This window comes from Entamoeba invadens (assembly GCF_000330505.1).
Source record: "Entamoeba invadens IP1 unplaced genomic scaffold scaff_1105074725813, whole genome shotgun sequence".
Classification (NCBI taxonomy): domain Eukaryota; phylum Evosea; order Mastigamoebida; family Endamoebidae; genus Entamoeba; species Entamoeba invadens.
The window spans coordinates 4,162-25,599 of record NW_004443578.1 but is presented as its reverse complement, the minus strand read 5'-3'; the positions used below and the strand labels follow the sequence as shown (position 1 = coordinate 25,599).

Genomic DNA, 21,438 nt, shown 5'->3' with positions numbered 1-21,438 from the left:
AATTATTGTGTTTTTAAAATAAAACGTTTAAAAATATTTTATTCAAATAAAAAATTCTTTGGAGTTTTCAACACCACTCTACTGCACAAATCAGTGTAACACATTACCATATAATGTTGCCACAGTTGTTAAAAGTTTTTTTTGCTCGTGAATAGTGTCTGGAAAAAAATAAACGTCGACTATATTTCGAATAATGCAAATTGATAATTAGAATCGCATTAAAATAGTCATAAAAATAGTAATCTGGTTTTTTGCTACATTGTCGACTATGTAAACATCGATACAATGTATCTTTTTCATTTGATGGCAAATTCATAAGTAATTTATTTTTATGATTGGTGTTCTTTTAAAATTTTATTTTAATAAAAAAATAACCAATTTATTGTGTCTCTTTTTTTAATAAAAAATACCTTTTTAAAGTAATAATTTGTTTCATTTTCGAAGAAAAATGCGAAAAATACAATTTAAAATATTTATCAATCATTATAATAATTATTTGTAGTTTCTTTTAACTTAAATAAAACACCATCTCTAAAATATCTTCCTGTTAAAATTTGATTCGAACTTTTTAACTAAACTGTAACGAAAATATTCATTCAAAATAACGAATTTAGACTCAAAAATAACATATCAATAACAAGAATGTCACTTAATATCATGAAAATAAAAAATCTATTACTTGTATTTTTGATAGCAACAGTGTTTTCAAGAGATATATATTTAGACAACACAATGGGTAGTGATTTGAACTCGGGAGATTCAAAAATTCATCCCTTTGAATCTTTACAAAAGGCAACGTTGTCAATAATTTCCAGTGAAGTTATCAAACCAGTGACCATTTATATAAAATCGGGGTATTATCCACTTATTAACAACTCAATTGAAATCACAAAATGGACATTTAAAAACAGTACAATATTACGCCCACTCACATTGACCAAATATCCCAATGAAGACCCGCCAGTTATAACAGGTGGAGTCAAAATTCCGATATCTTCATTTCGTTCACTAAACTCGGAAACCGATAAAGAACAATACGAAAAAATTCAGAGTTCAAAAAAGTACATTAAAGTGTGTGATTTGGATAAGTTGTATGACCGAATTGACTTAGGAATTTTTGAAGCAAATTCAAATGCTGAAATTTATGTCGACGACAAACGGTTCTGTGTGGCTCGGTACTTAAATTACGAATGCACAGACACTTCACATCAAACCGAGCAAATTTACATATTACCACCAACTGACACCTTAGTTCAACTCACACCAAATGTGACTGGATATTATATCTTAAGAAAAGAAATTCTTTGTGGCAATGAGACGACTTTTAAAAGTGAACAGAGTGTGAATGGAAAGTACTATTATCTCTATAAGAACGATTCCAATTACTGGACACTATCAACACACTTTGATTGTGGTGTCCCGACACAAAATGATGGGGCTTATTTCACGGTCAAGCGAACTGTGATGGCTGGAGAAGTCAAAGCTGTTCAAGAGTCTGGCGCAAAGGGCAATCCTATGCTTCAACAGCCAAATTATATATACAGAGGAAATATGTGGACTGCGTATGCACCAGAAAAGATGGGGAAAACATTTTATTATGCAAATGACAAATTAGATGAATATGCAAAATATGACTCTGTGTGGATGAGAGGGTATTGGCTCATCTTTTCACAGGACCAAGCAGTCAAGGGAAAGATCGATAAAAACAAAAGAACATTAACTATTGATAGAGCTTTGGGTGGTTCAGATTACGTAGGGATGACAAGTGGAATGCCATTCTATATATACAACTTGATAGAAGAATTGGATGAAGAGGGTGAGTACTCTATTATTTATGAAATAAAGAAATTGTATATCTACTTGCCGGCTACTGTTAATAAAATGTGGATATCACAAACCACTTCATTATTTATTAATGTACACACTTTCAATAATTTGACCATTCAAAATATCATATTTGAATATACACGAAAAAATATGATAAGCTTTTATTTATCAAATAATATTCTCGTCAAAAATTGCACTTTTAGACACTCGGGGTTAATGGGTATTTCTTTTTCGGGTAATTATTCGACAATAACTCATAACATTTTTACGACATGGGAGCAGAGGGTGTAGTTATGAGATGTGGTTTGTTTTACATTGTATTGTTACAAGTATATTATTATAGCAATACTTTATATTATTTGATATTGCTAAACTATAACAATACAATATATAACAAGATAATAGATTTAAACTATTCTTTTTAAAACACTAATATTACTATAAAATATAGTTCAAATAACAATAAGGAAACGTTACTTCATTATATCGAGGAGAGTGCTATTTAACTCATAACTATGCCAACACGACGTCACAAGTATCATTCACTTTTATACCAGCGTTTTCTATTGGCATTGTTGGTAATTACATGAAGCATAGTTTTGTGGAAAACAATCCCCATTTTGGATATTCACATAGTGGAGCATATTTAGAGATTTCATATAATGAAGCTAAAAACACATGCACAAGAGCTTCTGACCGTGGTGCATTGTATTCTGGTACACATTGGGTATATTCTGGTAATGTCATCAAGCGCAACTATTTCACGACTCCACAGTATTTGGGCAGCCCGGCGGATTGTCTTTTGTTATGGGAATTTACTTGGACGACAACCTTTCAAAGCAAAGAATCTACCAAAACATCGTTTCTAATTTTGTTGGTTATGGTCTTGTGCAGGGCTCTGGGAGGTCTAACATTATTTATAAAAACAAATTTTATAATCGTGATAGTGGGTATTCGGGAGATTCTAGAGGACCAAGAAGGTATCACACAACTCCAAACATGTTCTACAATTTACTGGACACGATGGTGAACAATGGAGTTGATAGATATACGTCTCCGTGGAAAGACCAATTTCCTGAATGGGCACTGTTACCAAAAACGTCGGAAGAGTTGATGAAAGAAGAAAATATTCATTGGCTATTAATGAAGAACACTGAAATATACCGTAACAATTTTATATATTAACAAAAAGGATTATGCTTTTGCGGATCAGTGTAACAAGGATATGAAAAGGTGGGAGATGAACACTAATTCAAGTCAAGATCCGATGTTTTGTGATGTTAATAACAACGATTTCAAAATGAGAAAAGAAGGAAAAATTTACAAATATAATTGTTGGGCGGAAATACCTTATGAAACTATCGGAATTAATAAACGAGACAATGCTTATAGTGTCTTGGCGGAGTTTTTAACTGTTATGTGTCTTGTTGTCTTCTGATTTTAAAAAATAAGTGATTATTACGTTTTTATTGTTTTTTAATAAAATATTAAAGAATTTTATAATAATTAGATGTATTCTCACAATCACAATGATATACAAAATAATTATAGAATATATATGATACAAAAAATATACAACATTCAGTTTTACAAACGATTAATTCTAACAACTAAAGTGAAATATAAAACTTGACATTTGAAGTATAATTTTGTTTTTAAACACTTCTCTATCTTAATTTAAACGAGTTTTTATTTTTTCTTGTTTAAAACCAGTTAATTTGTTTATTTACCCACGAGTTAAAAAATTATATATAATCACTGAATTCTTTTAAGTTGCTATAAAAATATTTGTTAGTTTCTTTTCACATTTTGCTTCTTTATGTTAATTTTTAAAAGAATTGATAACCATTCAAATATTTTAAAACAAATAATTTTATTACATTATAAACATTTTAATTTTAAGTCAGCAACATCTATAGAAAAATATTCATGTTGCTAACTTAATTAATAGATGATTGGTTGTAAAGTGATTGTGAATAAATATGTATAAATAGACAATTGATTTAATTAATTTCAAAAATATTATTTAAAAAAGTTACAAATTATCTTTTTTTCCATATTTTGATATAAGGAAAAAAACATAAAATGTGTTTTATATGGTTTATTAAAAATGGTTTTTATTTGGGAAACAAAAATAAAAATATCATTTAGCGTTGGTTAAATAGTGATGATCGATAAAAAAAGTTGAAAAACACTAACCTATTTCAATTAAAAATAATTATATGTTTTTCTTTTTTGAAACAATTAAATAATATCATAAACAAATTAATAATCTTGGCATTATTGTGTTTAAATAATTAATATTAATATTAATATTAATATTAATAATAAAAAGGAACAAATTTATGGAAAAAAATAAAAAAATATCTAAAATTTTAATTTACAAATGTGACTTAGACTGTCAAGATATATTTTTATTTATTATAACATAACTATGTTTTGAAAATATTGATTAAATTATAATTTAATTTCATATATATAAATAACATAGTCATATTCTAAAAAACATACAAAATCATTTTTTTAATAATTATGTTGTTTGGATTTACAATAAATGTTTTGATTTTAAATATTTGTTTTAATAATTTAATTTATTTTTTTATAATTGTGTGTTTCTCAAACAGTTGAAATGTGAAAATAAGTGGTTTAATCTACTGCCAATTACAAAGTTAAATTTTTTTATCATTGGTAATATCACACAACATTGTGGATACTTATTTGAACAGTTTTACAATTTACAGATACTCTTTTTTACCAGACAGCGTCGTTGGTATTTATCCAACTGTTCTGGACTGTTGCGGGTTACTTAAAATATTACGATGTAATACTTTTGCCTGCCGTAATCTGTTATCAAAAGACCAAGAAACGAATAAAAAACCCCAAAACAAAGAGGATACATCCAATACAATTACAACTTCGAACAAGAAAAATTGCCTCAAAACCTTTTAATATCAAATTGAGAGTACATACCTACTGGAACTCTAAAAGTTGTTAGAGAGATCAATTAATAAATAAAAAGACAAACCAAAACCCCAATTTGTTAAGAAAGCAAGTGTTCAAAATATTAATAATACTCAAGAAACACAGAATGTTAATGTGACACAAAAAACAAGAGAAATAAGTGTGGATGATATGGTTAGGTATGATAGATGCAACGCAAAATATGCAGAATTGGTCAGATTGTTATAACACATTAGAGTCAATTGTGGAATAAATAGCACATTCTCTCCTCTAACAAGTTCAGTCAGTGAAATTGCCAAGGTCTGTGGAGCTGTTTGTTGACACATTTATCTCTCAGACAAAATTGCATTAATTAATGGATAACACATTGTCCCACATCCTGTTCAGGTTTTATTCGTTTTTAGTTTAAATAAATAAAAACTATTTATTTAAATATGTTTTTTAATATGTGCAGATTGAATATTGAACCACAAAGGTGCAAAATGTGAGACCAAAACAGGTGAAGGAAAGTCATTTATCATTACAACACCGAGTATTGTTTTGGTGAAGTTTAAACGTAAAGCAAACATTGTCACATCTAATTTGGAGTTGGCAAGAAGAGACCAAGATGAACAGAAAATGTACTTAGATCTTTTTGGGTTGAGCAGTGGAGTACTTTTCAACACAAAAGTGACAAGAATTTTATAACAAACAACACTTTTGTTGAAAATGAAGACAACAAAGACACACTCGAGTCATTTAATTGTCAAGCATTTGATTATAACATTGTATACTCGACAAACTCCAATTTTGAACTTGTGTATTTGCATTTATATTTCAAAGCAACATCTCTAAAACATCGTCCTTATGATGTTGTTGATGATGAATTTGACAATATGTTACTTGATGAGTCAATGTCTCATGCAATTATCACAAAAAACATCAAATTGGCATTTTCAAGTGATGTACTCAAGATAGTGTTTATCTTGCGCAACTGTCCAGTTCCTGAAATAGTTAAAGTGTTGAAATACTACTTCCCAAAGTGTGGTAATTTCGATGATGATGAAGTTGATCTACTCAAACTTGCCGCAAAGACTGCTGAAATGAATATCAAGAACACAGATTACATTATAGAAGATGGAGAAATAGTTATAATTTACTCGAACACAGGCTTCAAGAGAAAGGGGAGCAGATAAACAATTACATCCATGAAATGATTGAGATAAAGGAAGGATTGACTCCAAAAAGTCCATCAGTTTCTATAAGCCAAATTACACAACATGGATATTTCAATTTGTATCACAACATCGAAAAGTGACTGGAAAAATTGGTAGTGCTGATGAACAACAAATGCTGAATCGAGAATATGGTGTCAATATCTTTAAAGTACCACGTCACTTCTGTTCACAGAAAATGTGATTATGGTTCAACTACCAAATTCACTTGTACAAATTTATGTAAAGATATACAAAGAAATTATAAATGAAACAAGACGAGGAAGATTAGTACTTGTTATCATGGATTCTATTAATAGAGTTAACGAGTTTGTAGAGAAAATATACAAAGAATCAAGTGTAATAACTGCAGTGAATCCACCAGCAGATAGAGTATCTATAACACAAGAAGGAGAGTCAAAAAGAGTCACCATAGCAACTTCTGCAGCCGGGAGAGGGGTTGACATCAACTTTCAAAGCAGTCTTTATCATCGGGCGGTCTTCATGTAATTATTCCTTTTCAAATGGCAAACCAGAGAGCATTAGAACAAGCTGCTGGGAGATCTGGAAGACAAGGGCAGCCCGGAACCGTTACCATATACCTTACGGACAAAGATTTGTTTTACAAGATTCCTAAATTTGAAGTTGGCAATGACAACTTGGCCAAACTTGAATTGTATTTCTCTGAATACCTCAGAACAAATTTCAAGTGGATTTATAACGGAAAAGATAAATATGGTTTGGGAGATAACATGTTTCCATTTGGTGTGACGGTCTCAATTGTTTTAGATATCTTTGTGAATCGACTCTCGAAAATTCAAAACCCAGAAAAGTTCCAGGACATCGCTTTGGAGATGGTCCAAACGGCTTGGAGCGTTTTTTTCAGTCGACTTGAGAATTCCATTAAGAAGTGTTCAGACATGGCTTTTTGTCAATCAGAGTACAACAGCTTTCTTCATGAACTGAGTGCATGGCTCCCTCTTCAGAGTACAAATCTTGTGAAAGCCCAGACCCACATTTTCGGTATAGTCAGTTAAAAAAATAGATTGGGGTGAAATTGCAATCATTGGAGGTATCACAATCGCATCAATTGGAATTTCAGTCTTCTTCCCACCAGCAGCGCCTTATGTTCTTGTTGGAGCTGGTGTAATGCTTGAAGGAGGGTTGGAAGTGTATCAACAACTAAAAAATGGAGATGACATCAATTGGACTGCAGTACTTATTAAGTCTGGTGCTGGTGCTATTAAAGGGGCAATTGCAACAAGTGGACTTGGCACAGTATACTCAGGACTTGCGATTGGAGGCACAGGAGCTCTCGAGAATTTATTATACTCAGCGGCTACGGGAGATATCAACAAAGATACATTAAGTGACTCACTGATTGGAGGAGGGCTCGAGGGACTTACTTCTGGAGCACAAGAATGGCTGGGTGGTAAACTGTTCCCAGAATCGGTGGGTGGTGGATTGGATCGAAAATTTAAAAGTAAATTTGCTCAAGCGGAAATCGACGATTTATTATCGAAGATATCAGACAGTATTGAAGATAAGTTGACGAACAAAAACGACTGGGATTCTAAGTGAGCGATTTTAAAGTATTATTTGTAATAGTATTATACTAATAAACAATAGTTTTTAAGTAATTAAAAATGATGAAAATAAAATTAGATTGTTGTTATTCTCTAAATGTTAATAAATATATATACCTATCTATAAATTAATTAAGACAACGTGGCCGAGTGGTCCAAGGCGTATGACTCGAAATCATTTCTCATTTGAGGCGTAGGTTCAAATCCTGCCGTTGTCGTTTTTGATAATAATAGTTTTATTTTTATTTATGTTTTTTTAAATATAATTATTGTTTTATTTGTTTATATTTTTGAGGTTTTATTATTAATAAAATACCAATTATTATCTTTTTTAATAACAATTACTGGGGTATATGGTATAAACGTAAATAAAATAAAAACAAAGAATATTCAATAATATTGTTACTTATCAATCACCACCCCATAAATAGCATTTATCTGCTTCATCAACACTTTCATTTTCACTTTCTTCACTTTGAATATATTCTTCATCGCTTTCATCTGAAACATCTTGTTTTATGGTTTTTTCAACTTTTATTTTTTGTTTAGAGTATGTCCGTTTCACACTTTCATCATCTCTGTTTATCAATGTTAAAACAAGCTCAAATTTTGGGATATTTCCCATAACCCGATAGTCAATAGTGTATAATACTGTATCACAAATATATTTGGGTTCAAATTTTATTGTCTTGTTTTGTGGGAAAACAATTGTTTTATTGATGTCGATTTTTTTAAGTCGTTCTGTGTAATTACAATCAGACAAACATGTCACAAAACACTCCTTTTTGTTATCAAAATTGTTTATTTCGTATTTCACACCTTTAAAGACGTAAGTGTTTACACTTGGGATATCCACCCTTTTAAATACTAAATTATTGATACTCAACTTCGATATATAGAAATTTGAAGTCAATAAACCACCCTTTCTCAACACAAACTTCGGCTTTTCCTTTTCAAAATTCCCAAATTTGAGCTCGAAAGTTACATTTTTGTGGCTCAAGTCGGCTTTACAATTTTCAACATGGAGATCGACAAATAGCGTTATTTCTCCTTTATAAATCTCGTTTTTAAGAACAAACCCCTCCATCAATTTTTCAATGTTCTTGTTATTTCGTTCGGTTTTAATAATATCATCTTGAACATCATATTTTTTCGACTTTTTCTCTTTAAAATCCCCAATAAAATTGATGTCAAAAATGAGAGTTTTACCTTCAATGAATGCGTCGATGTCAATCTGGAATAGATCAGGTGCCCCTATCATATTAAAAATATCCTCAGAGACATAGTAGTTTTTACTATGTTCATTCATTATGGTTTGAAAGTCGTTTGCAAAATGGTGGAAGTTCTTTAGAAATTTCTCAGAGTCAAAAGCATCACCGATGACATTAACTTTGATTTTAGACACACTTCCAGATAGAAAAATGCTTTCTAAAACATCTATTTTTTCAATTTGAGTTATTTTATAATCATAATCATTTCTTTGCATTTTAAAAGAAAAGTGCATTTCTTCTTGTATCATAAATGGTACTTCTAAATTGTCTTCATTAAATTGTTCATCTGTATTTTGTTCTTTACTGGAGTTCAAATTAATTTCTATTTTTCTTGTTCTTAAAGCGTTGACATCGATTTGTAAAATTCTCAAATTTTTGTCTTCATAATTTGGAGTGTCTTTGGCGACTACAGTAAGATGACATGCTTGTGAATTGCTCGAAATTGTTTTTATTAAATTTATATCTTTTTTCTCTAAATTTTCGTTGATGATATATACAATGACTTTTGTAATGTTTTTGAAACTCAACACATCTTTTAATTTATCCAAATCTATTGTATTAAATTGCTCGATAATTAAATAGTTAAGGTAAAAGTATTTTGCTAAATTTTTAATGTCGTACGGGAAAATTCTCAACTTTTGAATTTTGTCTTCAAACTGTGGTGCAATTTTTTCACATCGTGTTGTTTCCTTTGTCGAATCAATCCATCGAACTTTGTTAATTAAGTCGCCTTTCAGTTCATTTGTGGCGTTTTCCATAGAGAAGAAAACTGTATTAAGTTGAGGGAGTACCCGTACAAGGTACTTCATCCCAACACACAGCTTCGGTGGATTTATGTGAAGCATTTCAAGTGCGGTCACACAATTTTTTGAAACACACTGAAATGTTTCAAATGAAGAAAACCTGTCAATATATATCGCAACATTTGCTAAGTAGATTGGCTCGAGATGTACAACTCCCATTTGTTTATTTAAGTTGTTTTAAAAAATTATTTAATAATTGCGGCTTGAGTCTTGACTTTAATTATGGTTTTATTTTATAGAGTGATTTGGTAAAAGTTGTCTGAAAATTTTTGGACAGTTATAAGCGAAATATTTCAGGAATTATTTCGAAAACTCCCAAAATTGTAGTCTAAATATTTTTCCTGTTTTTCGTTTTTTAAAATAAAAATCAATTATTTTTGTGAATGAGACAACAATCAACTAATTCTAGTGACAATTTTTTAAATTATTGTGCCAATTTATAATTAATCAAATGGTTTTATATAAATGTCAAGATTCAATAAATTTTGTTTGTTTTCACACAAAAAATAAAAATTAATTGTACGGTTAGTCTACAAACCTTATCTTGTCTCTAACATAATCTGGTACAATTTGGACCATGATAAACGTTATATTTCGGAAAGATATTTTAAAAACCATCGTATTGTTAAATGTTTTTCCTCTTTTTACCTAATGACCGATTTAATATAAAATAAAAGCCGTTTCTTGTCAACCATATAACGATATAAGACCAATTTTGGTATATTTTAATAATGAATTTCACAAAAATATAAATTTTGAACTGTTGTTTAAAACGTTTACAAAATAACATATTTTTGTTTTATTTAACACTTAAAACTTAAAATAATGCTTTAGTTTTTCGAATTACGAGTTCTTACTGATATATTAATTCATTAATTCAAGTTTTGATGTATTTTCTTTTTTGGTTCGTGTATTTTTTTATTAATTAACTTAAAAAACATAAATTATTAAATAAACAAGAGATTTTAATTCCGCTTAAATTTATTTTCAACTTTTTGTAATTTTAATATAATTATAAAATATAAATCTTTAAATATAACAACGAAAGTTAAACATAGAAATTTGTTTAAAGACAACAACACATGAACTTTTATATGCGTTCAAATGATTTTTAAATACGTTTAAAAGCATTGTTTATTGTAAATTACGTTATTCTATTTGAAAATAATATTCAAATTTGTACATTTTTGAAACGCATATTTTTCAATAATCTTAATGTTCTTTGGTATAAATACATTTGTCAGACAATCACAATAAGAAAAAGAGTTATTTCGAATTTCGACGAGTTTTGTGTTAAATGTTATATTTGAAAGTTTGTTGCAGTGGTCAAAGGAGTATTCACCAATATACGTTGTATTATCAGGCACACTTAATACCATCAAATTTTTACATTCAATAAATGAAAGTGTTTCGAGCTTTTCTACTGTTGGTGGGAGATTTATTTCACAGAGTGAAGAACAGTACGCAAAACAACTTTTTCCAATAAATCGCAAGTTTTTGTTAAACACCACTATACTCAATGAAATGCATTGATTGAAACAATAATCATTGAGATGTGTGACACTCTCCGATATTTTAATAGTTTGAAGACTCGAGCATTTTGAGAAGCAATCACTTCCATAATGCTCATAAAAATCAGGAAGCTCAACTTCTACAAGTGATTCACAACAATTGAAACAACACCCACCCAAGTAACTCTTTGGTTGATTATAATTATTAATGTTTACTTCACGTGAGTTGTTTTATTATAGTATTATAGTATAATTAATTTATTAATAATAATTTAAATTGTTATAAACATATAGTGTTTATACACAAACCATTTATATTATCAGATTGTGCTGTGGAATGATATTGTGTTTGAAATGGTAAAAATACTCTTCTCAGAGTTCGACACATTGAAAATGCTCCAGGTTCTATTTTCATCAGATTTGTTGTGATTTTGAGAGAAGTTAGTGTTGAACAACCTTCGAAACACCTTTCATGAATTTGTGTGACGTTTTGGGGAAGAATTATAAAGTCGATGGAATTTAAAGACCGAAAAGTATCAACTCCAAGTGATGCAACTTCTTTTGGAATTGTTGATCCATATTTTAGTCTGTCATTCTTAGTGAATGTAACATCTTTGAATAAGAAATTAGAATTTTTGTTTAACACGAAAGTGTTATAATCGACATTGTACCACACTACTATTTTGAAAAATATGTATTTATTTGGATTTTTAGATTTTCTAGTAATTTCAACTGATTTATGAAAATCGTTACCAAAGGTCTCTTCTTTTGTATTCCAAATGTTTAATGTCTCAATGTTCACAAAATACTTTATTGATGTTGTGTCGAGTGGTATTGGGTTGAAGTGAAACTTCTCCATGGTTCCTCTGTATTTGGTATTCACTAATTCAAGTGAAACGAAGTCATTAATGGTCTTAAAATATTTCGAAACTATCATCATGTGATATCCGTCTTTTATAACCATTTTTTATTTTTTGTAGTTACAAAAAACTTATTTATTAGTATTTGTTGTTGTTTAAAATACAATAAAAACGATAAATTATGTAAGTTATTTTTTTAAAAAACCAACTTTAACGAACATAACATAATATAATATAATCTTAACATTCATCAAAACCAATTATTAAATGGTTTTGAAAGTGTTAAACACAAAAACATGATTTTTTTGATTTACATAAATATCATAATTCAGATACTATTATGTTAATAAAATAATATTTTTTATATTATATTATAATTTAACTATATATTTTAACATCTGAGTCGTTTGAAATTATACAAAAATGTTAATAATAATAGTATAGAGATAGTATAAAAGTATTTCAAGTTTTTTTCAAAATAAAATTATTATATTTACTATAAAAATCGTTTTAAGTAACTAATAATAAGAAATAAAACAAAGATGTCGACTCATATAACACTACCTCTCTCAGTTGTGAAAGAAATAGCACTTCGTAGTGATATTCGTTTATTTCTCAATATAACAGAAACATGTTCCACATACTCTCAATTACAGAACGATGACATGATATATAAAACTCTTTCCATCAAACAAGCTTTTGATAGAATTCATTTATTACTTTTTATACACTTCAAAACATCAATAATGCAGCTCAAATATCGAACACGGTGTGCAGAAGCAAAAAATGGACTATTCATTTTAAAAAGCAGTTATACGCACTCTTATTTTTTATATTTACAAATCACATAGTAGATGTATTCACGTTTTCATGTTTATAAGCGTTTAGTGTGTTATACCCCCTTTCCCTTGATGGTGTTATTGATATTAACACTAGATATATCTCTTTGTTATTACTCCCTTTTTCAATTGACGTTTTTATCGGAGTATATTGGTTGAATTGTATGATACATGTTACCGATATCAATATAAAGCAACCCACTGAACTTGTATTTTACCCGACACCACTCTATTTATACTTTCTTGCAGTCCTTGTGAATTTTCCACATATTGGAGCAACTGGGTTATTTCCATTCGTTGTTTTTATAACAACGGTCTTGTTTGTTATATACTCATTTGACATATTTTCTATATCATATGTTTTATTACCACTCTTAGTACAATTTGTAGTGAATTTTCTTTCGTGTGGGTTTCTTGTAAATTTTTGTGAGAAAGAAGACGAAGAATATCTTCCCATTGATGCGAAACAAAATACAACAAAACCAACAAAAGTTCGTATTTATTTTCATTGTTTTTCGTTGTGTAAGTCCGTTTTAATGTGTCCAGGTGTCATCATTTAAATTATTCTTTTATTTGTGAAACTGATAAGACCTGATATCTTTGGGTACACAAGTGGTATCGTTTTCATTTCTTTAATATTTGTCCTGATTGTAATTGTAGAGTTGATCATCGGATGTTGTTGGTTGGCCATATTCATTATGTTCATATTCCGAATCAATGGAGGCGAAAATAATGATACTATTTTTGGGAAAAATTACAAAGAAAAGGGTATTCCGGGGTGTTTCGAATCATTTTATGTGTCGGTTGCTGGAATTGTTGCGTTCGCACTTTTATTGACAACTTTGCGTTTGTGTTATGTTGTGAAATATAATGAGGGTAATTTGGAAATGGATTATATGAAGGCGTTTATTCCACTCGTTGTTGGTGTTGTATTTACTTATTTATCTAGTTTTTTTAATGGAATTAAAGATGGAAATAAATGTCCTTTGTTGTGTCCAGATTGTTGTCTGTGGATGGGATGTTTCTGTGGAATTCACAAAAGAGATGACGTTTTAACCAAAGAATCAAATTATTATTACCAATTTGATTAATTTATGTTAAAGTAAAAACTCATTATTTGTATTTTAAAATGAATTAGAATTAAGTATATATTTTAAAACAATTAAGAAGATTTTTGTAAATTAATGCTTTTAAACATTTTGTTTTCTACCTTAGTTAAGTTGTAAATTTGTCTAATTATTCGAAATAAATTACAAATAATTTTTAAATATTATTTTATTTTTATAATCTTCAAAAAATTAAAACAATTAAAGTATAAAAAACATTAAAACATTATATATTTAAATAAATACAAAATGTTATGGAAATAAAGATTAAGAAATAAAGGAAACAAAAAATTATCGAATTTACACTTTTTATCATAAACTATAATATATAAAATATGTAAGGAAATAATACAATTGGATAAATAATCATGAAAAACTTATAAAAATAGAATTCAAAAAACAAATATGACAAATTAGTCAGCATGATGTTGTAAAAAGAAAAAATATTCATTCTGAATAAATTTGCGATTTTGAATGTAAATTCAAAAATGGAGACTTGAATTGTAATCGTCAACGGGATTGAAACTCAAAGACGAAAGGATATGTTTAAAGTTGATATTTATTACAAAATGAATAATAAAAATAAATTCAACAAAAAAATTGAATTCAATTAAAAAACAATCAAAATTAATGTTTAAGAGAAAATATGAGTAAAAAGTAAGAAAAAAATACAAACACAGCAATAGTAAAGATGAAAATTTTAACATTAATATAAATTTTAAAATATAATATTTTATCTATAACAATATTAATTTTAATATATTATTAATATTTTAAAAATTTATTCAAAAAATCAATATATTTTATTTATTTTTTTTAATACATAAACAATTGAGTTTAAAAATTCAATTTTATATTTTTATTTATTTTTTTATCTGTTTTTTTTCAAATTATTGTATATTTTATTGGGCAATTTTAGCCAATTAATTATAATTACTGTTTTATAACGAATTCAACCTTATCATTAATTAAGTTTAAATAATCTAGAGTTATTTGCTAAACGTTGTCTTGTTTGTAAAGTTGTCTGCCGATTTTTAGACCATTATAAATGGAATATTTTAGGAAATTTTTTGAAAAACCCAAAATTGTAGTTTTAATATTTTTCACAATTTTTTTCTTTTTTATTTAATTCCCGTTTTTTTTGAAACAAAAATCAATTATTTTTTGTCAAAAAGACAACATTTGGGGAACAGACAACGTTGTTAGACTGACTCTACGCATTTAAGAGATATTATTTTTGAAATCTTTTTGTATTTTGGATTAAATTATTTTAATAAATTTTTAATAAACTATAATGTGAAATTTTTCGTTTTATAATATTATGTAACATTTAATGATATTATAATAAACACAACTCAGAATGCTGCCAACAAAAACATCAACAATTTATTGATGTTACATTAAATTAAATAATATATTACAATTTTTAATTTTTTAAAACAATCTCTAGAAAATGATTTACATTGAATTGAATTATTACGCTTTTACACATACAAAAATAGTGATCATAGATCGATGCACCACCGAATAGTATTGTAATACCATCAAAATTGAAACATTCAAAAGTCCAATCCGAACCAATCAAATTTAGTGGTATGTTATTACTGTATATACATTTGTTGTTTTTTTTGTGTTATTTTTATATTTAAACTTGAGTTTTCGACCAGTTTTTCAAAGTTTCAAAATAAATCTGTAATCTTTTTTCATCTAAAAATATTATAAATTATAATCAGTATTTTTAAAAAATCAAACTCACATTTCAAACGATGATACATATTGAATGTTTTCATATTTTAATTGTTGCGAAGTACTTTAAAACTTCAAACGACTTTTTGAATTTGGAAATGGTGTGTAAAAAGTATTATAACTTTACAAACAATTTCCATTTTAACCCAATTTCTGTTTCAGAAAATAATTTAGCGTTATTTTCAAATGTAGAAACAATTCATTTATATTCTCCTTGTGATGATTTTTTCCCAGAAAAAGCTTTCTTTCAAAAAATTGTCCATTATAAAGTTATACATTCCAGTCTCCCAAACGCATTACCAGAACCTGTTACATATTCATTTGTTGAATACGTAGTGAATGGTTATTATTCCAAAGAAATTGTCTCGATTCCACCTCTAGTGACTTCAATTAGTGATGGGTGTTTTCGTGGATGTTTTGCTCTTTCATCTGTTTCTCTTTGCTCAACAGTAACTCGTCTTGGTGCCGCATGCTTTTATGGATGTTGTAACATCTCGAACATTTCTATACCCCATAATGTCATTTTCATCGGGAAAGACGCATTCAATTGGTGTTCCTCACTTGAACAAATAGTGTTACCCAAGTTTATTACAAAACTAGAAAACACGACATTTTGTGGGTGTTCAAAACTTAGTGAAGTTGAATTACCACAGTATTTAATAAATATTGGGGAGTCGTGTTTTTCTGGGTGTAGCTCACTCCGCAAAATTGAAATATTAGAAAATGTCGAGGAAATAGATTCAGGCGCATTTTCTGATTGTTCCAAACTCGAAATTGTTTTGTTTAAAACGACAAAATTGGTGACTATTAAAAATCGAATGTTTCAAAATTGTAGCAATTTGGAAAATATCGAACTTCCATGTGGAATTACAAATCTTGGAAACTACGCGTTCTCGTTTTGTTATAAATTGAGTGAAATAGTGATGAATGAAGAGTTGGAAGAAATTGGAGATTCAACTTTTATGGGGTGTAAAATGTTAAGTAATGTGGCGTTAAACCAAAAACTAAAGGAAATTAAAATATTTGCATTTAAAGACTGTCGTTGTTTGAGTTATCTTAATATCTCAAAAAGTGTGAAACTGGGTGCAGAGTGTTTTGAAGGATGTTTATTCCATTAAAATTTATATTTGGTATTTTTCTTGTTTGTGTAATATTAGAAAAGACAATTATCGTTAACAAGTAGAGTTAGTGGAAAAACTCCAGCTTAATAAGATTAACCGTCTTTTATTGAAAACAACTACTTATTATTAATTTCTATATTTATTATTATATAATAATTACCAAGCCAAAGAAATTGATTAATATTTCGAAACACCTTTATTTGGAATTGAATCCATATTTGTACCAAATACAATTATAAGTTGTTAATCGACTTCGGTCAGTTTTAAACATTGTCTCTTTCACGTGAAATTAATTCAATTCAAAGGTAGATTGTATGAGTTCAAGATTTTTGAACATTCACAACGTTTTGTGGTTAACTTGACGATGTTTTAAATTCAAATTTGTTGTTATATTTTAAATGTCAAATAAAATGTTGCGTTTCATCGCACATTTAAGTTCTCGATTGTTGAATTGTGTTGTATCGACTGTGTATTTGACTAAATAATATTTTTGATAACTTTCAATTGTACTCTTTTTTGTGTTTGCCAAATCTTTATTTTCAATTTCCAAAAAAACATTAAGTTGTAATTGACCGTGTAAAGTGTTTGACACAAGCACTAAACAAAAAGTTGTTTTTGTATTCGAAACGTCAATTTTATTGAAGTGAATTACAATTTTTCAACCATATAATTAGTTATAATTTTTATTATTTATTTCTTATTACAGTCAAACCTTTCAATTCTGACACCTTTTGATTCTGACATTTTTAATTATTTATTATTAATAAAAATACTATTGTCAAAATTCAAAGGTCCAGTAATAAGTCGCAAAGATAAAACAAGGCAAAAACTAAATTATGGTAAAACCCATTTAAACGTATTCAGAAGCAGTTTTAAACACTTTTGATATAAAATTAAGAATTGTTATTTTCTCTTTTTCTGGCATTTCTGAATCCATAACTCTTTTCAATAACGAATCGGCATCTGTATACAATTCATCTTCAAATGTAGTTACATTTCCCAATGGTGTTGTCTCTTTCGAAAAATCCAATATTTCAAGTTCATTATTTGTTATAAAAGGTGGTATCTTTTCATCCATTCTATCTACAAATTCTTCATCTGAACTTTTTTCGATTAAACACCACTTTTACTTAGCTTTTCAATCGAACGTTGTATTTCAATGTCGTTTTCGTTGTTTTCATCAATGTAACTTTCTCGAGGTTCTCCCAACAGTGTGGTTTTATACCAACATTTGGTTACTGTTTTGTTTTCTACACTCAACCAAGCTCTGTCAATAAAAGGCAAACACTCTACAAAAGGAAGCTTCTTAGCTTTTTTGGTTTCTTTCTTTGAATCAGAAGTGACATTTTTAACATTGTGTTCAACGACATTGACCAAGTTGCGCAGAAATAGCTTCCAGTAATTTTTCTTGAAAGTGTATATGATACCCATGTCGAGAGGCTGATAAACCGAAGTTACGTTAGGCGGAAGAAAGATCACGAATATATAGTTAAGTTTCATAACTTTGATTTCAGTGTCGACTTTTATAAACAAATTGTGTGTTGAACAGTTGTCAATGATGAACATAATTTCGTGTGGATTTGGAGAGTTGGTTATTTCGGCATCCCAATCCAGTATGTATCTTTGAAAAATTACAGTGCTCATCCAAGCATTTTGTTGATCCAAATAAATGATGTGGTTTTTCTGTTCTATCTGCTTTGTCATTCCTCTTGGTTTTACTGACTTGCCAATTACCACTGGGTTTCTTCGGTTTTTACCAGTAACATCTGTAACAAGAAATACAGTAAACCGTATTTTATCACACTCGATTCCAATTTCCTTTCCTTCTTTGATGTTCAACGATGATGGTTCGAGAAAGTGTATGTTAAGACCAGTTTCATCTCCATTGAAGATTGATTCTTGGCCATAAGTATCAAGGAAGTGTTTTACAATAACTCGAATTGTTTCGATGTAATCACGACATATTGATAAGTCAACAACAGGAGCTTCTCCATACTGCTTGTGTATACTGAGAGAGTGTCGTTTTTGAAAGAATCTAACCACCCGTTTGATAAAGTAAGATTGATCAAATAACTGTCTTGACTCATATTAAGCTTTGTTCTGTTGGCCAAGTATATAATAACATCGTCATGTATCGGTGTGTTATTTTCCAATAGCATGTTTATGGCAAGCATCAGATTTTGTTCAAAAAGTGGGTATTTAACTTTACTTAGCAATCTTTTGTCAACAAGTGGTTTGTCAATTGAAAGCCCGGTGATCCAACTCCGAGAAGGTTTTTTGGATAAGCTGTATGTACTGTATGCCCATTCTGCAACACGTTCATCAGTCAAAACTAGTTTCTTTTTAATAATATCAGCTTTTTTATCAACAGTTAAAGAAGTGAGTTTTCTTTTAACTGGTTTGTGATCTTTAATTCTTTTCATGTGTTTGTTTATCAAGTTTAAAGTTTTTAAAAATCTTTTTTGCGTTTTTTCTTGTTGTTCTGTTATCTTGAAATGTCAAAATCAAAAGGTTTTCAATTTCTAAAAATGTCAAAATTGAGAGGTTTGACTGTATTATTAATATTTTATTGTTTGTTTTTGAATTTTTTGAAATTTTATTTATTGTTTTTGGTTTAATACTGAATGTTTTTCAAATTATAGCAATAAATATTATATTTTACTAATATTTGTGAACGATTGAATTTTTTGAACAAACAAACTCTATAATATAATAAAACCGATTAAATTTTTAACATTGAAAAGTCCACAAATGGATATGTCAACTTACCTCAAAGAAATGAACAATACGTCCATGCTGACCCATCAGAAAAGTCCATTTTCGTATACAACAGGCATTGTTGTACAGTAAGCACAAATGGAATGTCTGAATCGTTACCTCCCGTTCACAGAATATCCAAATCCATTGCCAAAGGAATTTAGTCCTCTCACTTTTCCAAAGGAATACCCAAACATTTGTTTATAAATAATTTCCATAATTCTTGGTCAAGCCGTCGGCGACACTGTTGGTCTCTCGATTGAATTTTTCTCGAAGGAACAAGCCGAGTTGTTTTATAAACACAAGAAAATCAATCATTCGCGTTATTTGATAGACCAGCACCTCTCTCGGTGGATGAATTTTGACTGGAAATGTTTGGACTGGACTGACGACACGGATCAGTCGTTATTAATACTCGACTCTTTAGTAGCAAACAATGGAAATTGTGTTACAGAAGACTTTGCAACGCGACATCTCTATTGGTTCAATTTTGGATATTCAGAGGTGGGCGATATGGGTGCCTTAGGTGTTGGAGCAAATTTTAAAGCGATTTTGTCGTCTAACAATTTAAAAAACCTATTTGAAATTAATGGAAATTTGGGAAAAGAGGGAAGACAAGCGTGCGTCTAATGGGAGTGTCATGAGGACTTCAACGGCTGCTATTCCTTATTTTTAAAACATCGAAAAGTTGGGAAAAATGGCAAACACTATTTAAAAAAATGACTCACTTCGACTCACGGTGCCAGGCCTCTGTTTCTATAAAAGTTTATTCGATTTGGGAGTTCCTACGAGGCGAGTGTGATTGTCAAAAAGCGATTGAATTTGCACGAGAAAGAGGTAGAAAGTACATAGAAGGTAACAAGGAGTTTTATTCCGATTTTGAGAAATTCACAAATCCGAAGAGTTTGGAACAACTTGATTTAAATAATTCGATTGGGTACACGTATAAGCCAGTTGGATGTGCAATGTGGGGGGTTAAAGAGGCAGAGAAATTGAAAAATAATGGGAAAAGTAACAAGGAAATATTTGAGAGTGTGTTGATGGCTGTGACCTATGAAGCGGGAGATGCAGACACCAATAAAGCAGTTGTTGGAGCAGTGTTGGGTGCTTACATTGGCAATTTAGATATGTTCCCCAAAGACTGGATTGCATTTGATAACAAAAAGTGGCTTATTGAGAGGATCAACAGAATGTTGAAATTGATGAATTTGGAGGAAATTAAAGAGGGAGAAATTTAAATGATAAATTTTTGTTTATATATTTTACTATTTTTAAGAGAAAGAACGAATAAGTGCACGAAAGACTGGCGAGATTTGTTAAAGAAATACTTTGTGGATTCGGGATGTCTTCCCACTATTTTTGGTGTTTTTTCTGTGAATGAAAAAACACTTTCTGTTATTTTTGTGTTTTTGGGATTCCAAAAACTATACAAAGTACAATAATTTTACCATGTTTTTATTATTTAAAGAAATAATCATTTTCAAAATGGATTAGTAAATAAACACCATACAATAAGTAATTTTGTTAAAAATTAATGGTTTGAATATCCAAAAAATAAATTAATTTGTTTTTTTTTTCATTGGACATTTTGAGTCGCTTACTGACGGCATTTATAAAGTGTGGACCTAATATTTCCAATATTTGTGTTGAAATGAACAAGTTTTATTTTGGTGTGTTTATAAGGTTGACTTTCTACATGATAAGCCCAATTTCCATTTTTTTGTAAAAAATAAAAAATGAATAAACAATTTTTATAAAATATAATATGTAAATTAGAATTGTAGTATGTAGGAAATTAAGATGATATTAGGTATAATTACCAGATTTTATCAATGTAGAAAATTTGCCTTGGGTTTG

At 29.1% G+C, this 21,438-nt stretch overlaps 8 protein-coding genes across 8 annotated transcripts; 6 read left to right on the top strand and 2 right to left on the bottom strand.

Moving 5' to 3' along the window:
- Positions 1 to 732: 732 nt before the first annotated feature.
- EIN_523280 (hypothetical protein) lies at positions 733 to 2,118 on the top strand (the record flags this gene model as incomplete). The annotated part of the gene is made up of 1 exon (XM_004259173.1): positions 733 to 2,118. One exon carries the CDS (start codon positions 733 to 735, stop codon positions 2,116 to 2,118), a length of 1,386 nt encoding a protein of 461 aa, XP_004259221.1.
- A 516-nt stretch (positions 2,119 to 2,634) lies between these two features.
- On the top strand, positions 2,635 to 3,012 carry EIN_523270 (hypothetical protein; the record flags this gene model as incomplete). Its single annotated transcript, XM_004259172.1, has 1 exon — positions 2,635 to 3,012. One exon carries the CDS (start codon positions 2,635 to 2,637, stop codon positions 3,010 to 3,012), a length of 378 nt encoding a protein of 125 aa, XP_004259220.1.
- A 3,493-nt stretch (positions 3,013 to 6,505) lies between these two features.
- Positions 6,506 to 7,018, top strand: EIN_523260 (hypothetical protein; the record flags this gene model as incomplete). Its single annotated transcript, XM_004259171.1, has 1 exon — positions 6,506 to 7,018. The coding sequence occupies one exon, from the start codon at positions 6,506 to 6,508 to the stop codon at positions 7,016 to 7,018; it is 513 nt and encodes a 170-aa protein (XP_004259219.1).
- A 112-nt stretch (positions 7,019 to 7,130) lies between these two features.
- On the top strand, positions 7,131 to 7,562 carry EIN_523250 (hypothetical protein; the record flags this gene model as incomplete). The annotated part of the gene is made up of 1 exon (XM_004259170.1): positions 7,131 to 7,562. The coding sequence occupies one exon, from the start codon at positions 7,131 to 7,133 to the stop codon at positions 7,560 to 7,562; it is 432 nt and encodes a 143-aa protein (XP_004259218.1).
- A 414-nt stretch (positions 7,563 to 7,976) lies between these two features.
- Positions 7,977 to 9,800, bottom strand: EIN_523240 (hypothetical protein; the record flags this gene model as incomplete). The annotated part of the gene is made up of 1 exon (XM_004259169.1): positions 7,977 to 9,800. The coding sequence occupies one exon, from the start codon at positions 9,798 to 9,800 to the stop codon at positions 7,977 to 7,979; it is 1,824 nt and encodes a 607-aa protein (XP_004259217.1).
- A 995-nt stretch (positions 9,801 to 10,795) lies between these two features.
- On the bottom strand, positions 10,796 to 12,116 carry EIN_523230 (hypothetical protein; the record flags this gene model as incomplete). The annotated part of the gene is made up of 2 exons (XM_004259168.1): positions 10,796 to 11,367; positions 11,462 to 12,116. The coding sequence occupies 2 exons, from the start codon at positions 12,114 to 12,116 to the stop codon at positions 10,796 to 10,798; spliced, it is 1,227 nt and encodes a 408-aa protein (XP_004259216.1).
- Positions 12,117 to 15,723: 3,607 nt separating this feature from the next.
- On the top strand, positions 15,724 to 16,821 carry EIN_523220 (hypothetical protein; the record flags this gene model as incomplete). Its single annotated transcript, XM_004259167.1, has 1 exon — positions 15,724 to 16,821. The coding sequence occupies one exon, from the start codon at positions 15,724 to 15,726 to the stop codon at positions 16,819 to 16,821; it is 1,098 nt and encodes a 365-aa protein (XP_004259215.1).
- A 3,479-nt stretch (positions 16,822 to 20,300) lies between these two features.
- EIN_523210 (hypothetical protein) lies at positions 20,301 to 20,819 on the top strand (the record flags this gene model as incomplete). Its single annotated transcript, XM_004259166.1, has 1 exon — positions 20,301 to 20,819. The coding sequence occupies one exon, from the start codon at positions 20,301 to 20,303 to the stop codon at positions 20,817 to 20,819; it is 519 nt and encodes a 172-aa protein (XP_004259214.1).
- Between the last annotated feature and the right edge of the window lie 619 nt (positions 20,820 to 21,438).